This window comes from Panthera leo, chromosome E3, assembly GCF_018350215.1.
Source record: "Panthera leo isolate Ple1 chromosome E3, P.leo_Ple1_pat1.1, whole genome shotgun sequence".
NCBI classification, from domain to species: Eukaryota; Metazoa; Chordata; class Mammalia; order Carnivora; family Felidae; genus Panthera; species Panthera leo.
In genome coordinates this window covers 29,540,365-29,558,422 of record NC_056694.1, presented here as the reverse complement: position 1 = coordinate 29,558,422, position 18,058 = coordinate 29,540,365, and the positions used below count along the sequence as shown (strand labels likewise).

At 45.4% G+C, this 18,058-nt stretch overlaps 2 protein-coding genes across 16 annotated transcripts in view; one reads left to right on the top strand and one right to left on the bottom strand.

Annotated features, from left to right (window-relative positions):
- Positions 1-1,598: 1,598 nt before the first annotated feature.
- LOC122210045 lies at positions 1,599-16,895 on the bottom strand. Of its 14 annotated transcripts, XR_006197887.1 has the most exons (9): positions 16,086-16,895; positions 14,702-14,907; positions 12,305-12,449; positions 11,825-11,888; positions 11,379-11,446; positions 10,841-10,985; positions 6,830-7,704; positions 4,551-4,906; positions 3,496-4,068 (listed from the first exon to the last, which is right to left on the bottom strand). XR_006197887.1 is itself a non-coding variant. In XM_042922459.1 (4 exons), exons 1-4 carry the CDS (start codon positions 9,864-9,866, stop codon positions 4,744-4,746), a joined length of 618 nt encoding a protein of 205 aa, XP_042778393.1. In that variant the 5' UTR covers positions 9,867-9,905; the 3' UTR covers positions 4,265-4,743. The 14 variants fall into 14 exon arrangements, 1 of the variants encoding a protein (XP_042778393.1); XR_006197888.1 differs by lacking the exon at positions 14,702-14,907; XR_006197885.1 differs by lacking the exons at positions 12,305-12,449; positions 14,702-14,907 and having other exon boundaries at positions 6,830-6,961; positions 7,434-7,704.
- Positions 16,896-16,975: 80 nt separating this feature from the next.
- Positions 16,976-18,058, top strand: part of MRTFB (myocardin related transcription factor B) — a 154,197-nt gene continuing 153,114 nt past the window's right edge. For both annotated transcript variants that reach the window (XM_042922457.1, XM_042922454.1), the window contains exon 1: positions 16,976-17,182. The gene's annotated coding sequence lies outside the window, so the exon portion shown is untranslated. The remainder of the gene's footprint in view (positions 17,183-18,058) is intronic.

The window sequence follows — 18,058 nt, the reverse complement described above, 5'->3', positions numbered from 1 at the left end:
TGTATTGTTGAATTTGATTTGCTAAGATTTTGTTTAGAATTTTTACATGTGTGTTCATGAGGGATGTAATAGCTTCTTGTGATGTGTTTGTCTGGCTTTAGTGCCAAGTTGATGCTGGTCTCATAAAAGAAGTTGGGAAGTATTTCCTCCTGTTCATTTTTCAGAAAGAATTTGTGTAGAGTTGGTACTGTTTTTTCCTTAATTGTTAGAATTCACCAATAAGGCCATCTAGATCCAGACTTTTCTTTGAGGGAAGATTTTAAAGTACAAAATCAGTTTTTTAAAATAGATCTGTGGCTATTCCAGGTATTTATGTCTTTTTGAGTGGGTTTTGGTACTTTGTATCTTTCACAGACTTCATTTCACGTGTACTGTTGAATTTACTGCCATAAAGTTTTCATAATAGTTCCTTATTATCGTCTTCATGTGTATGGGATCTGTATGGTGATGTCACCTCTCTTGAACTAATACTGGCGATGGGTATCTTCTCTTTTTTCCTGAGCTGTTCAGCTGGAAGTTTCTCAATTTTTTTTTCCACCCTCTCAAAGAACCAACTTCTGGTTTCCTTCATTTTTCTTTTTTTGAAAATTTCATTGATTTTCTGCTCTGATCTTCATTATTTCCTTTCTTCTGCTTACTCTGTGTGTGTTTGTAACTTTAATTAGTTTTTCTTTTGTTAAATTTTTCTAATTTTATACAGTATGGTTCCATTAAGGTCTTCCTTTAAACTTTCCTCCCCAAGACAGTGAAGATACCGAGGCTCTGAGAAGTTAAGAGAGTCAACAGTGAATATGCAGAGCCTTGTATCTGTTATCTTACAGGGTCGTAAATGCTGTGACACAGGCAAGTAAGAGTGCAAAGAGATTTAGCCTGTAAAGAGTGGGATAAGAGGGCCTTTTTGGAGAATTTGATGACTTAGTCATCTTACTTTGTTGAAGTCTAAGATAAAATTTATGACATCAGGGCGCCTGGGTAGCTCATTCGGTTAAGCGTCCGACTTCGGCTCAGGCCATGATATCACGGTCCATGAGTTTGAGCCCCACGTCTGGCTCTGTGCTGACGGCTCATAGCCTGGAGCCTGCTTCAGATTCTGTGTCTCCATCTCTCTCTGACCCTCCCTTGTTCATGCTCTCTGCCTCTCTCTGTCTCAAAAATAAATAAACATTAAAAAAAAATTAAGAAAAAATAAAATTGATGACATCAAATCCAAAGTAGTAGTTCCTAAAATTTATTTTGCGTTGGTTGCAGACCTCCTCCTTGGTTGCTTTATTCAGAAAAATGAGTTAGAATATTCTAGAAGTCTGCGTATAGCAAATGTTCCCTTGGGTTTAATTGACAAACCTGCTTTTTGTTTCTATTAAGACTGTTGGCAGTGGTCATGGTAACGAGCTGTAACAGTAGCGGCAGGTGTTGCTGACAAGATTACTGTTGAATAGGAGGAAAATCTGGCGGCAGGAAGTGGGGGCATTGTTATAAAGATATGAATACCTCGCCGCAAACTTAGTCTCATTGAGGAGTATTTCTCTTCTTTAACACATTATAACTTTAAATAAAATAAAAAACTTTAAACAGAATTTAAGAATTTTTATCATTAAAAAGCTTAATTGTATAATTATTTTATAAATGGAGTGAAGCCAGCATATTGTAATGATATCTTCTCAGTGTCCATATAAGGTTGAATCTGAATCAAGGTACTGTATTTAGGATCTTGAAAAATATGTAATAGCTGTTTGCTGGGGCAGCAGTAGCATGGCTGGTGGTCAACTATAGGGAAGAAACAGAAGAGAAAGAAATGGAGTTATTTTCAAATGGCCATGAGGGCAGAGAGTTATTATGTGCATTATTTTAGTTTCTCTTACAAGGAGAGGGTGGGCACTGTGAACCTGAGTATTTTAAAATAATTTATGGTTGAAAGAGCAAGCTATTCCTTTAACAGTTTGTTTCTCAAAATTAGTTTTTTAGAGGAGAAAACAGCGATGAGATTAAGCGGGATTAAGTGTCTAGTTTGTAAGGGTGCCCAGACTTTGAGTCAGAAAAACTGGATTCTAATCCTGCCTCCCTACTTTATACTCTGTAACTGGGACCGTAGCCTGAAGACACTTTTCCTCTGGTTGTGGTTTAAACGAGAAAATATATGAGTTAGCACTTAGTAAATGTTTAAAACTATTTGACAAGGGAACCGTTTTTCCTTTCTCAAGGACTCGAGGAAATAATTAAGAGTCACATGGACATAAGAATCTCAGAGTTTTTGTTTTCCAGAGTGATTCCAACCTCATCCACTTCATCTGTTTTTAGGTTATATATATATTTTTCTAATTAAACAAATGCACCTGATTTTCATACATTTATAATTGCTTTAAAACCTGTTAAAACTTGGTGGCTCAGGGGTTAAGTGTCCGACTTTAGCTCGGGTCATGATCTCATGGCTCGTGGGTTCAAGCCCTGTGTCGGGCTCTGTGCTGACAGCTCAGAGCCTGGAGCCTGCTTTGGATTCTGTGTCTCCCTCTCTCTCTGCCCCTCCCCCCACTCGTGTGTGTGTGTGTGTGTGTGTGTGTGTGTGTGTGTATGTGTGTGTGCATGCGTGCGCTCTCTCTCTCCCTCCCCCCCTCCTTCCCTCCTCCCCCCTCCCTCAAAAATAAATAAACACTAAAAAAAAAATTTTTTTTAAACCTGTTAGCACTTCTGTTTGGTCTCAAACTTTGTAACAAGGTGTCCAACAAACAATATGTGCAAAAACAAGTGTTGCTTCTTGTCATTACAAGTTTTCGTGTTTATAAAACATTCCCACAGCATGCATGTGTGCAGTTTTCCCTCTCGTGATATGTACTCCGGAATGTCCATTTTCCTCTGTGTGGAGGCGTTAGCTTTCTTCAGGTTAAAGGAAGATAGTGAGGTGGAGATTATCGGGTGATAAAGAGTATTGGAGTAGAGGGATCATTTGCATATCCCTCTCTTTGCTGGAATGCCCCTGCCCTCCTTCCCCACCTTCCTATCCTTTCCTTATCTATTCTCTTAAGATTTAGCTTCTTTGCCAATCCTCCTGCCCAGTTGTGTTAAAGACCCCCTCCCTTTTCCCATAACACCTTGCTCTCATCTAATGTTCCTTACCACACTATGTTGTGACTGTATGGTTTCTTGTCTGTCTTCCTAAAAAACCTTAAAGGCAGGGAATTGGTCTTATTTATCTCCGTTTCCCAGCACCCGGCAGAACTCCTGACTTAAAAGGTGCTCAGGGAAGGGCACCTGGGTGGCTCAGTGGGTTAAGCCTCTGTCTTCAGCTCACATCATTAATCTCAGTTCGTGAGTTCAAGCCTCGTGTCAGGCTCTGTGCTGACAGCACTAAGCCTGGAGCCTGCTTTGAGTTCTGTGTCTCCCTCTCTCTCTACCCCTCCCCTGCTTGCTCTCTCTTTCTCAAAAATTAATAAACATTAAAAAAAAAGTGCTCAGGGAGATGGCGTTATATAGGAAACATTGAGTTTGATGCATAATGTTCAGAGAGTAAGGATATACTATTTATCTAATAAATGTATTCATATTCCCTTCTCTTCTCTCATCTCTCTCTTTGAATCTTTCCCTCTTCGTCTTCCTCTTCTTTTTCCACTCCGGGAACATTTGAGCGAGAAGAATGAGCTGAGGTGTTTTCTTAGTGTTATTGACAGGCTTTGTGGTATTACCTTGTGCTTATTAGGTCCACGGACTTGTTTGGATCCCTGGGATACCTCCATGGAGTCCCATTTTCACTGCTGCAATCAGAATGGGATGTCACTGTGATGTAGCTACCCTTTTACATTAGGTACACAGGCCAGTTGGCTACAAACACAGTCCGCTTTTAATGCCTTCACAAAGCCAGTCTAGCAGAGCCACAGCAAATTAGGTGCTGAAATTGAAATTATTGGAACTGAAGGAGCACTTTTAAAGAGGCGACTGGCCCCTGCTTCGTCTTTCTGTACTGTAGGGTACTACACGGAATTAAAGCTGTGCTGAGTCAGTCATGTGGTACTGAACCTCCCTGTGGGCCAAGTTCTGCCTGGTTTCTGGATGCTGAAGCACAGAGACTACGATGTGCTACTGGAAAAAAAAATAACAAAATTACCTGATGATGTTATGTATTCATACATAGTCTACCTGATGAATGGATGACCATTTCTTTTCAAAGGGTGCTCTTGAGCCAGAATAAAAAAAAAAAAAAAAAAACTTACAGGCACAAATTACGAGTGAACTCTGACGTGGTATGTAGCATGGAGAATGTTGAGGTGTGAGGTCCTGAACCATAGTTCGGCCCAAAAGACTGAACATTACTTATTCAGGTGGCAGGGACCTATAAAAGGACAAATTGTTTGAATGTGTGGGCCAGGTTTATTTTCTCATTCTTCTCGCCATTTTTTAGAGTTTCTGATAGAGACTTCTAGAAGCCAGGTGACCTGGTCTCCTAAGTTACTGCGGAAATTCATGTTCCTCGGATGCTGCTCAAAAGCAGCAGAAACACTCATGAGTAAACATGATACATGAGGCTCCTGCAGTGGATTGATGTCTGTGTATTCTGCACTCACCAGGACGGCGCAGTGAATTTCTGTTCGTGTATTCCTGCAGCTGAATCTTGCCTTTTAAGCATATCAGTGAGTCTCTGCATTATCGGAGGCCTTCATTATCTAAATTGTTGAGCTTTCACCCATAAAGCGGAGCATCCTATTTGTCATAAAAAACCAAAACCAAAAAATGAGTATTGTTTCTGTTAATATACCATTATTTCCGGGAGGAAAATTTGAGAAGGACAGGCTTTTCAACGTAAGCTTTGAAAGATACTAAATTTCGGATGAGATCTTTTCCGTTAGGGTTTAATAACTCCCCTTCCCTAGATAGCTTTTCCAGGTAGGATGTGTGGTCATCATCTATGTTTCTTTGGCATCTGTAGTAAAGAAATAGGAGTGTATAGTTAGTAGAGTTAGCCTGTCCGTGAGGTATATTTACATTTCTGCTTTGTTACCCTTACAAGAACTTAGGGCCGTCAGGGTACCACCAGTCGTTTTTAGAGGTCTAATACTTAGGGGTGGAGGGAGCGTCTGGCAGGAAGGAAGGGAACCAACCAAGTATTAAGGGGGGAAAAAAAAAAGTGAACAAATGCCCAGAACTTGAAATTTAATATCCTGGAAATCAGCAAACTTTCAGAAAGCACGCAGCCATTATAATGAAAGATGAAAAGTCGAATTCGTTTTACCTTGCCTTTGAGTTAAAATTACTGAACTGATAGAGGTCTTGAGTTGTTTTATGCCACCCCCTTGCCTAATTTGGGCCATGTTTTACATTCGCCCATAGAAGTCTCTCCTCTAATCTCTTCTAGAATTGTCCATGACATCTTTTATAAAAGGTCAACTGTCAGAAAGAAGTGATGTTTACTTTAAAAATAGAGTGTCACAATTTATATCTTTTGGTCTGTCAGAGTCTGAAATACAGCTATGGCCCTCATTAGATGTATTGTTCTCTTACAGATACTTTCAATTTGGGAAGTAATAAGATGCTGTCTCTTTATTAATGGAGATGACAGTCTAGTTATGTTAGAAAAAAATAAGTTTTGATTTATTGTTAATGGTGAAGTTAGAGTGTTCTTAGAAGTTACAGAGAGTTAAATGCTGTCATTCTGTCTCTTCCTGCTAAGAACAAAAGCAAATGATTGTGAAGTATTTCAGTGCGTTGAACCTGAAGTTAGAGCCTGCCTTTCTCAGTATTGTAAGAAGCACTTTGCCGAGTTGCTATGGAGACAGATTTAAATTATTGAGTTGAAAGTTATGATGTTGATCTTGATACAGATCTTCTGTGAGAGATAGGCATTGCAAACTAAAAATTGTAAAGCTACTCTTACAACTATTTCGAAGACAAACAGTGACCGTGCACTTGTTGTGTGGTAGATGCTAGAGACCTGGGTACCCAGATGGAAAGACAAGGTTCTCTGCCGCCAGGAGCTCAGATTCTCCTGGGGAAATAATCAGACACAGGGACCAGATCAGGGCCGCTGGTAGAATGTGGACATGTGCGAGGTGCTGTGGGAGCACTGCCGGAGCTGGGCGATGCTTGAGCGGACTTTCAGGGTGTGCGAGATTTGTCTGACCGACAGGGAGGGTGGGACAGAGGTGGTGTGCCCACAAAGGAAACTGCATGGGTTTGGGCTCAGAGATGAAAAGGTATTTTAAAGCAGTTCTTTTAAATCGCTTTACATCTTCTTAGCCATACCGTTAGGAAATATTTGGGGGATGCTAAATATTTGATTTCATGAGCCATTTGAATGTTCTCTGCAGTCAGTCTGCCGACTGCCCCAGTTCACAGTGTAACTGAGGTGTTGGACATCTCCAAACATCATGAGGATTAAATGAGAGACTGTCTTGTGAAGGGCGTAGCTCAGAGTCTGACATTTAGTAAAGCTTGTAAGGAAACGTGCGTTGCTTTTTTAACGGCATCAATATTATCATTGCTCATTCCAGATTTCTGTTTATTTTGGATGCTTTTGTAACAGTGAGGGTAGTCTGTTTGTAAAACATTTCCCATGCTTGCTGGATTGCAAATCTTGTGTGTAACGCCCTGTTGCATGTCTACTGTGTGCTCAGCATTGGCTAGGACCCAGTGTAGAGAAGTACACGTGGCTCCTGCCCTCAGGCAGCTCCCGCCTTTGCCGAGAATGTAAAGGGACAGATAGGAAGTGAAGGGTACTGTATGGCTGTCATGCATTTGTTCAGTATGTTATTTAAAGTTGTGTCGTGTTTTCAGGTGGGTCTAGGGCACCAGGGACAGAGATGGCAGACAGAGCCAGCGGGGCCGAAGACGCAGGGAAAAAACGAACCTGAAAACTTCATGCAGTGGTCTGGCTGTGTGTAGGAGGGAAGCAGTTGCCCGCGGTATGCCTCCGGGCTTCCACCGGGAGTCTCTTCCATTCACATCTAGGTGATTGACATGCCATCGTTTTGTAGGGTCACTAGGAGAGGTCAACCACATATCTGTCTTTTTCCTTTCACGTTGAAGGGATTTATTATATCCTTCCCTGATAGTAGTTTTCATCAGATATGAGGAATAAGCACCAGGCATAGAGTAGGAGGTAGGCATGGTTGGGGGCGGGGCTAGGAGGTGAACGTACTAGAAAATAGACTTCATTTCGGTCTCTGACAACTCGCCAACAAAAAGTTCAGTAACAAATACTGAAGGACTGCCCCGTGCCAATTACTGTGCTGGAAACCAGGGATAAACACAGAGACGAACAGATGACCTTCCTCACCCCGCTGACCTGAGACCCTCGTGGGCGCATGAAAAGATAGAGTGAACCAGTGAATAAGGTGCATGTGGGGTGGCGGTCACCGGCCAGGAGGGTGCAGAAGGGTCGGGGGCAGTATGGCACAGGGTGCTCCAGGGAGAGGACACGGTAAGGGTTATTGGGAACTGTGAAGGCGCACCTTCGTTCGTCGTCTTTTCCAGGTGTCTGATGCCAGGTAGGGACAGGGAACCCTGAGCGCTCGTTCCAGACGTTGGCCACCACGGCTTCTCCTCCAGGCACCCCTCTCCTTGGCGGAGTTTGGGCCGTAGCAGTGGACTGTGGCGCTGGCCGTGTTGGAGCTTACTGTGAGTCGGGCTGCTGTCCGCCTGGCTTTGGTCTCCTAGACAGGGGCCGTATGCTTCTGCGGGGCCGTGGATTTGTGAACCAGCTGCTAGGTCGGCTGCTGGATGCTGTGGGATCAGGGCAGGTTAAATAACATCCAGGAAATTGTTCTAGAGCTTTCTACATCTCTAGATGCTCTTTCCTGAGTGGCCCAGGGGAATGACGTTCTCTCCCACACTTGAATCTCGAATGTGTAAGACGAAGCGCCAGCATGCAGGCAAGAATACGGGGAGAACAAGAGGCTGGATTTCATTATGAGCTTCCGTTCGTTTAACGACCCTTGGTAGGAAACTTCTAAATGCATGGTAGTAACATACTGAATTATGTGCGCAGAGAACCCAGAGTGACGAACAGCAGAAGCTGCTTTCTGGCGGTGCACGTGTTAGCTGTTGAAACCCGTGTGTGAGGGATGGCCTTGGAAGCCGACTGCCGGGCCTGTGGCTGTGCTGTGGCACAGAGGCCCTCGAGAGCCAGCCCCGAGGAGGCGCCTTCTCCCTCCCCTCGGATCCCAGGTTCCGGGGGCATTTGAATTCTATTTTTAAACAGAATACTCAATTATCTCTGCTTCACTTAGAGTCTGAAAAGCTGTGTTTAATAAATGTGGGGGGGGGGGGTGTGTGTGTGTGTGTGCGCGCGTGCGCGCGTGTGTGTGTTTATGTGTTTGAATCAAAACAGTTTCACAACAACGGTCGCATCCCCTGCACTGACAAAGAAAACCTTTCCCCCGTCGTCTCTACTAAATGCAATAGCTTGATATTTGGGATTTTTAAAGCTGAAAGTCTTAATGCCTGTCATTCAGTGAAAGAAAATGTGAGCTCCTTATAGTAATCCGAAAATTGTATAATCCACTTTAAGATTTGTACCACATTTCTATTTATTCGTCTCTTTTCTTGTTCTTTGCTTGATTTAAATATCTAAATTACTGGAAGAAATTGTTTGCTCTTTAAGGGATTTGAGGCTTAACTATACAAAGGCTTGATTATAATTTCTTCATTGTTTCTTAGCAATTACTATAAAAATACAATATTATTTTCATACAGGAAGCTGAAAATGCAGGCTGTTCTAAAGGAAGCTGTTGTGTAGTTCCTTCCTTTCCAAACTTTGAGCCCAATGCTTTTCCTCACCCCAAGTTCAAGGGCTTAGTTTACGTGTGTGAAAATAAACTGAACACTTAGTCACAAAGGAGAATCTTGAGGCTGCTAAGCAAACAGAGGTTCAGTATAAGCTTTTGAGGTACTGACAGCATGTGGTAAAAAATAATAAATTTCAGAGTGGATAGTATGAGGAAATAAAGGTGGAAGAAAACAAACTGAGGGGTCAAGTTCAGTACCTAAATTGTGTACCTTTTAATTGCATTACTGTCTTTTCTGTGGGGGCTGGTCTTTGAAAACTGTTCTTTGAAAACAGAATTGTCAGTATTTTCCAATGAAGGATTTGGCAGATTTTATAATTTTTTCTTCAAAAAAATTTTTTTGTCATTGCAGCTCTTTGAAATAGCAAGAAGAGAAAAAAAATAATACTAAATTCCTCTGTGATAAAATTATTCCGGATTATCTACTGACTTCATTCAGGTAGCTGTTAATAAGTTCAAGTAGTTCAGGATAGTCCGCTCTAAATATCTCTTTCAATATGGATGGCTTCCTGAAGTCTGTGTTAGCTTGTTGAAGTCTTTTTTTTGACACTGACAGAGGAAATGAGACAAGTAAGTTGTCCGTATTTATTTAGTGTAAATAATTGTGCTTGTTTTCCATAAGACACTGGAAGCTATACTCATGTTAACCTCTGTCGAGGCTCAAAGTTCACCGGGAAATTACCTAGAAACTTCTGTGTTTCATCATCATCGTCTGGGAAAAAGAAAACGTAGAAGCCTTGCTAGTAATATTATGGATGACTTTTTGTTATCAGCGGAGGTCTGTGAGCTGACACTGTGAAGAATACCAAGCACCACTGCAGTCTTTGCCAGGAAAGCATACACAAGGTTTAAGATTGCCGACACAGAAGGGGCGAACGGTATCCGAACTTCTGTCACCGAGTAGGAACAGGAGGGGAAGAAGGAAACAATAAGGGTCAATAGTTTGCCCTTTAGTTTCCAAATCATGTTAATGATCCCTGGAGTAGGGTTATGTCGTGTTTACTCTCTCACCTTGGTACTTGGTAGAAACTTCAAAACCGTCCAAAGACGTGACACAGTCTCAGCTGGGCAAGCCATGCAAGGGCAAGGCAGGCTCATCTTCAGGAACGTCCTGGTAGAGTCAGCCCAGCAGCTGTCCGCCTGATGGTCAGGAGCTGACTCTCCTGGATCAGGTAAGTGCGGAGGCCACAGGCGGCCGCTTCCATCGGGCGAATTGCATCAGCAGTGGTGGGGCCCCCAGGGGTTTCAGAGGGCAAATCAGAAGCGCAGCATTGTTTTTAGGGGAGGCAGCAAGGTGGAGTAGACGGAGGCAGGGGTCAGGGCTCCAGTTCCAGCCCTTGGCAACTTGCTTGGAGGCTTTGGACAAATCATTGCGCTTTTTTAGGCTCTGCTTCCTCATGTGTAAAGTGAGGGGGCTGAATCACATGGTCTCAGAGGCCCTGGCCCCGTCCGGCCTCTGAGTGCAGTGACCTTAACGAGGTCACCAGTGGAGCACCGTTCCTTCCATCCCCAAGCGCTCGTACCCCTCTCTCAGGGGACTCGGGCTGCCCTGTGTCCACGGTGTGCTGTCATTCACCAGGTGCTGTCCACTTCTTCCTGGGAAATGCCTTTTTTTTTTTTTTTTAAGTTTATTTATTTATTGAGAGAGAGAGAGAGAGAGAGGGAATCCCAAGTCCACTCGTTGTTGTCAGTGCAGAGCCCCATGTAAGGGCTCGAACCCACGAACCTGTGAGATCATGACCGGAGCCAAAACCAAGAGTCAGACGCTTAAGTGACTGAACCACCCAGGCGCCCCAAAGGGAAATGCCTTTTGTCTTTTCTTCCTTCTCACCGCCTCTGCATTTGACCAGACTCTCAGTATACTTGTCAGGATGATTGCCTCACCCTCTTGCCTTCCACCCTCCCTGCCCCCAACCCCCTCATCCTGTTCCTGTTTTCAGTGCGAGTCCCTTCTTTCCCATCCCATCCTGTGCGGAGTCTCATCTCCCTTAAACACTGTTTCCATCAGGAGTGTTTCCCTGTTCAGAAATGATCAGCCTGCACTGTGATCCTGTCCCACCCTCCCCATCTACCTTTGTTTTCTGTCACTCTCCAGCACACCCTGCTGTGTAGTGAGACCAGTTTATAGCTGTTTTCGCGCATCTTCCATATTCCGTCCGCTCGTGTCATTTGTTGATTTTGGTTCTTTTATCTGGAATACCTTTTTCTCTTCATAACCTGTGCATGTAACAAATTCAAGAGGCAGGAAGGGTAGGATGACTGAATAAAGCTCTGTAGGTTGGGGCCGAAAGAAGTAGCGAGAGAGGTGGGGTTGGCCGGACAACAAAGGGAAGAGCGTTTGTGAGCCGAGAGGAAAGGACAGTCGATGTTAAACACGCAGGGGGTTTGAGCCCTAGAGAAAGGAAGTTGTGAAGAAGCTCACTCACATCAAGTGACCTTTGCCCTCGATAAAACGGAAGCCACGTTCAGCTGCTCAGGGTGAAGGGGTGTTGCCGGGAACCTAAAGAAAGCAGGGATCCTCACGTGCTGCGGGCTCTGGCGTTGGCATTAAGCAGCGGTGAGTAAAGGGTTTACTGAGGAGCGTTGGGAGTCCACCTGAAATGAACTAACCTGCGGGCGTCGGGGACAGAATCCTCTCTGTTTTCGGACTGTGTCCAGCAGTGCTTGGCCTTAGGGATCTGCATGGGGGAGCAGAGTTAAATACTGGTATCGGTGAAGCGGCCGTCTCCCCTCCACCGCCCCTGCCCGGTTCCAGGCTGGCAGAGAGGAGTGAGGGCAGAGGAGGGCTGGGTAACCCAAGACGGGCCGTGCACGGTCATTCGCTGGCCTGCTCTGCTGCTCTCTCCTTTCCTCCATCCTCCCTCCACTGTCGTTCCCTCACTCTCACTGCATGGCCTGGCTCCCGCCCACTGGGAACGTAGAAGCAACCAGAAGGCAGCTTCTGCCAAACGCTGCCGCCCAGCAGAACCTGTGCCCTGCGCTCAGCTTTCCCTCCCCCACCCCCCACAGGCCCCGTCTGCGGCGCCCCTTCTGTGCTGGATACCAGCCCTTCTCACCTACTCAAGAGCTGTCCTCTGCTCTTGAAGTCTTTGGACTTCCTTCCACGCCATCAGCTGTTCCCTGGGCAGGGGCAGAGTGGGATTTAATATAATCGTCATAGACCATCTGCCAAGCAGGCACAAAGTAGCAGTGCAGTTGAAGGGACTGGCTGTTAAGTGGAAGAGGGAAGTGACCATATCAAGGAATGACGGACAGTGAAAGGGTGGTAGGATCAGTGGCGTGGACGCCCCGGGAGGGTGAATGGATTGTCGGATCCAGGTTATGGACGAAAGTGAGCTGGAAATCTAGGAGGTGGTGGTCAGAGGGTAGGTGCGTGAAAGTGACGACCGAGGAGTATTCTTGGTTTGGCAGGTGGTCATGGGGGTGAGGGGTGTTGGATAGCAGCCACAGGAGTGGGGGAGGTCTGATGACAGGACATTCGAAGCCAGGGGCCTCCGGGGAGGTGGGGGAGTGATGGTGGATAGCAGGGATGATACCTGCCCCCTCTCCAAGTCCGGTAGCTTGAGGGCTGTGGGGCGGAGAAGTACCCTGATGGGGCTTCAGGAGAAGCAAGGTGAGAGCGAGCCAGGGTTTCTCTCTCCACTGCAGCCTGTGCTTCATGCAGCAGCCAGAGGGGTCAGTCTGTAGCAGAAGTCTGAGTGTTTCTGTCCCCGTTTTTAAATTAGTTTATTTATTTTGAGAGAGAGCAAGCACAGGGGAGTGGCAGAAAGAGAGGGAGAGAGAGAATCCCAAACAGGCACGAACCGTGAGATCATGGCCTGAGCCTAAAAAAAGAGTCAGATTCATGGAGGCGCCTATGCGGTGAAGCATCCGACTTTGGCTGAGGTCACGATCTCCCAGTTTGCGAGTTGGAGCCCCGCGTCGGGCTCTGTGCTGACAGCTCAGAGCCTGGAGCCTGCTTCCGATTCTGTGTCTCCCTGGCTCTCTGCCCCTCCCCTGCTCACACAATGTGTGTGTCTCTCAAAAATAAACATCAAGGGGCGCCTGGGTGGCTCAGTCGGTTAAGCGTCTGACTTCGGCTCAGGTCACGATCTCGTGGTCCGTGAGTTCGAGCCCCGCGTCGGGCTCTGGGCTGATGGCTCAGAGCCTGGAGCCTGCTTCTGATTCTCTGTCTCCCTCTCTCTCTGCCCCTCCCCTGTTCATGCTCTGTCTCTGTCTGTCTCAAAAATAAATAAAAAACATTGAAAAAAATTAAAAAAAAATAAACATCAAAAAAAATTAAAAAAAAAAAAAAAGAGACACATAACTAACTGATCCACCCAGGCGCCCCCACGAGTATTATTTGCAGCTTGATCCCTCACCTCCTTCAGGGTTAGGGTTATTCAGGTGTCTTCCTCCCAGGGATTTTCTGGCCACCCTCTCTGAAATGGGGCTTCTCTTGCCAAGTACTAACATCCCCATTCTCTGCCTTTCTGTTTGTCTCTGCAGTACTTATCACTCTTTGACGGTATACATTTTATTTCCTTATTCGTGTATTTGTGAGTTATTATGTCTTAATTTTTAAGTGCTGTGTTCCCCCCATACCCAGAACAGAACTTGGCAAAAGGCAAGTATTTGGTGAATATTAGTTGAAGGTAGAATTGATGGAGGGCGAGAGGGAGGGAGTGCAGGTGGGCTGAACAAAGAGGTACAAGGGACATCAAGAACGAGGAGATAGTGTCGTCGCAGAGTTCGGGTTCTAGGGTGAGCCTGGCATGGGATTGTTTCGTGGGGGGTTGGAGAGGATGGGAAGGTTCCCGTTGTCGAGGAAGCTGAATTTCGGGGACCCTGGAAAGCGAGAGGGAAGTCCAACTTCTCCAGCCGACGGCAAGGGCTTATGCAGAGAGGAGAGTACACACGAGGCCCAGTCGCTGAGGCCTTCAGGAGGGGCTGCGTGGTCAGTACGGGACTCTAGCAAAGGCTGAGGAGGAGAGGAGTTAACAAAAGACAGAAAGAAAGAAAGAAAAGCCTATTCACAGAGAAACTAAGTAACGCCTGTGAGGTTGTGAGGCGTTGCCTCCCCATGCAGCAGGCTTCATTTCCCCCAGATTCTCCTGGGTGTACTGAGTTAGCTGAGAGCTCTTTTGGTTTAGAAGGTCTCTTGAAATACAGGATAAAAAGTATTACACAGATAGAACTAAAATGGCTAACGCTAGTTCTTTAAAAAAAATTTTTTTTTTAACTTTTATTCATTTTTGAGAGACAGAGTGTGAGTGGGGGAGGGGGAGAGAAAGAGGGAGACACAGGATCCGAAGCAGGCTCCAGGCTCCGAGCTGTCAACACAGAGCCCGACGTGGAGCTCGAACTCACAAACCGTGCGGTCATGACCTGAGCTGAAGTTGGATGTTTAACTGACTGAGCCACCCAGGCGCCCAACTAACACTAGTTTTTAAAAGTCTGCTACTCTGGCGTGGGATGACAAGGGCCTCTGAATAAACATGGTGGCAGTGAATGGCTGGTTCCTTGGGGTCGTTGGGGTAGAACACTAGCGTTTGCTTTTCCGGCTGTCGTAGGTTCAAAATACAGAGTATGCTTTACACGGGTATATTTGTGGTTGGAAACTTTAATGTGCCCAAGTCATCTCCATTGACATCCGAATATCTCAGTTATGTTTCTGGTAAATTTATGATTTTCTTATACTCTGCCAGAGACCATAGTGCTTTACAAGGTTGGCAGCATACTGCTGACCTAATTTACCATTCAGACTCGCTCTCAGTGTTCTCAGTGTTTCAGTACACAACTATTTATTTAGTCCACTTGAAGTGCATTTTAGGTGTACTTTATTACATTTGAAGGGTCGTCTTCCCCTCACTCACATAAGCATAAAATAAGTGTTTGAGTATTTTAAAAACACTTCCCACATTTGTTTGGTGTTTTTTTTAAGTGCAAAATACCTTCAGAACATGAGCAAGCGTCGTCCCATTTCCAGGAGGATGAATAGACGATAGCTCGTGTCCAGCCCGCACTGGAGGCTGTGTTCCTCCATGTTTCTGCTGGCTCAGGCCTCCTCTGGCTTCCCCTCCCACCCTTAGTTTTCAACCACTGTTTTCTCCTGTCGTCTGGTTTACTTCAGTTCAACTCCTTCCTCTCTTTCTAGTACCTTCAGATCAAAATTTGTAACTATACATTAGGTCTCCGTTTCAGTATCACTTTCTCAAAGAGGTCTTTCTAGAGTCTTCCCTGCCGACTTCGTTGGGTCCCTCTGCTGCATATTGTCATCATTATGCTTTCCCATCCTAACTTCTTACACCTGGTTGTAATTACATGTGTCATCTCCTTGTGCCCTGGTAAAATTCATAACCTCTGAGGGACCACGTCTGTCTCACGAAGTGTTAGATGCTGAGCACCTAGAATACACAGTGCCTGGGACACAGATACGTGGGGAGGGAAGGAGGGAACGAATGAGAGCGTGACCCAGGCCCGCCCTCCTCGCCACTGCCGCTGTGCCCAGTGACCACCTGGCACAAGTACAAAGGGCCAGGTCTCCTCTGCTGAGAAAGTATCCAGTCACTGATGTGTTTGTGGCTGTGCTGGCGGTGATTGGGAGGTGACCTCAGGCTCTTGCAACTCCTAACTGGCTTTACTTGGAATTATTCTACTAAGGTGAAGGTCTGGTTCACTGTGACTGAGTGTACCTACTCTGCCTTCTGTGTGGCGGTCCTGGGGAGGATGGAGAATGATGAAGTCAACAGATAAATTTTGGTGAAATAATTTTAGTTCTTTCCCCATATCCTGCTGCTGTGTCTGTTAGGATCGCATGCCAAATTTCTAGGTTTTTAAGGGAAAGTTACATCAAATAAATCATGTGGTATGTATATATGTGGTATCTGGAAGTGTCATGCTGTTGATAGTAAGGATAGTGACTTAGAAAAATATTCTGCACAAATAATCATCCAGAAAACTGCTTTGCCCAGTTCACTGGAGTTTGACAACGGTTTACTTAGCACCTTGTGTAAGTCCACGATCCCTTATCGTAAACCCTGGGGCCCAGCTGCATTTTTGGAATATGGACTTCTTTGAATCTTAAAAAGTTAATATGCTACCCAGTGAGGTCTGGGACGTCACCCCATAATCAAGCATTTGTCCTTCTGTCTTGAAATATTCACATTAAATAGGATAAATGTGCTATTAATAGCCTCAAGTAAGTTCAGGTTCTGGGTTTGCTGCCACATAATTCTGGTTAGGCTGGGCCACAGATGAATTATGTAAAAACTTTAAGGTTTTGGAGTCTGGGGGGCTTGGAATTACTCGGCAGAGAACTGGAGTGGTGCTTAATACCTGAGCGTCTCTTGAATGCCTCCCCTGCGTTCCAAGGGGCAGCGTTAGGCCACGACCGTCGTCTGGATGTCAGGAGCTCCCTCCCACTCAGTTTCTTAGCAGTCCTTTGTCCTAAAACAAGCTTGTTCGTGTCACTCCTCTGTGTAAATTCTTTCGGTGGCTTCTTACTGCCTTAAAGATAACGTCTGTGTTTCTTAAGCCATCACACAAGCCCGTTATGATAGGGCGGCCGCCTCTCCAGCCCCGGAGCCCCTCCCACTTTCCGCCGTACAGATGTGTTCCTCCGTTCCGTAGTCCCGCTTGCCCGCCGGCTGTGCCTTCTGTCTGGAATGGCCCCTTTACCCTGCCTTCGTCTTCACATCCCTTTCGAACTCATCTGGTTTTCAGGTTTTTAATTAGATGTCACTTCCGAGGGCACCTTTGCACCCCTGATTCTAGATTAGATGCTGCACCTTGTATTTGGACGGCATTTTATTCTCTTCTGGCATTGTGGTGTGATTACGTTGCTCATTGTCCAGAGCAAGTTCCTCAACCTCAGCACTCTTGACGTTGTTTCTTTGCTTATCCAATGACCTGGTGTTTACCACTCTCCTACGCCTCTGACATTTGACTTCCTTGGCTTCTGGCTTTTGACCCCTGACATTTGCCCTGCTTTAGCAGTCAACTTCTACACGGTTCTAAACATCTCCCCAGGTTTTCCTGCCTTGGCATTGCTGACATTTGGCTGTGGGAGACTGTCGCTGCAAGAGTCATCATAGAATGCTTAGCCGCATCCCTGGACCCTACGTGCTAGATGGCAGTAGCACACCTCCTGTCCTGCTGCATTGTGACAACCAAACATGTCTCCACACATTGTTCCCTGGGTGACACAGTCACCCTTGGTTGTGATCCACTGGTCTAGAAGGAAAACTCTTGGTGGCAGAGGCTATGCTTATGTGGGTCTTAATGCCCCTAGCTTGGCACACATAGATCCCCTTAAAAGTATTGAATTGATGAATAGGGTAGGGGGGAGGGTACTGTACAAGGAAGGAGGTGGATAAACGATGGACACATGAAGAAAAAGGCTCAGCTCTGTCACGATGTGGAGCATGATGTGTGTGAGTTTCTATACACAGTGGGTTCAGACTCTGTTCCGCCTGTTTCTCTGTTACTCCTTTCACCTCCTGGGCCATCCCCAAGGGACTGCTTTCCTGCCTTAGAGCTACAGGCACAGAATCTCCTGATTGCTCAGAGGCTGCCTTAGAATCAGCCAGAGAGCATTTGTTCAAGCACCAACGAAGTCATGGGCACAGATAAGAATCAGAAGCAATCCTTGCCCTTGAGTTGCGCCAGCCTAGTGAGAACGACACTTGGCTGGTTTCTGTCTCTGGTTTCTGCCCCTCCATCCTTTCCTTCCTGGCATTTGCGTATGCCTCCTATGCAACCTAGGTTAAACTGGGCCATTCTATTATGTGGGCCCAGAGCACCTGTTCTTTTCCTTCATAATGTTCCCACAATTTTAATTGTATAGTTTTTTTCCGTGTTTATTTAATGTTCCTGTTCCTTGAGGCTAACCTCTGTGGAGGAAGAGACAGTGTATCTTTCTCCAGCTCCTGGCACAGGAACTGGCACATTGTAGGCATTTAATGCATAATTTATAGACAAGTGAGAATGCATCTAGTAGGCCCTCCAAGAACCCAAAAGAGCAAGAAAATACAGTGTTGGTTTTGGGAGTAAGATAGGAGAAGAAATTGGACTAGAAGTATCTGGGTTGACTTTCTGGGGAAAAAAAATATATGTATACATATAGAAGGCAAGAAAAAAGAAAAGCTGTCCATAACCACAGGCTTGATGTTAGGAGACAGCCACTTTGTAGATGTCAGCCTCTGCTGCCTTTTCTTTAAAATGCAGGTTCCTTGAAGCTTTGAAATATATGAATTTAGAAAAATACGGAGAATAATATAATCTCTGCTTAGCTTAAGTGGAATCTTAAC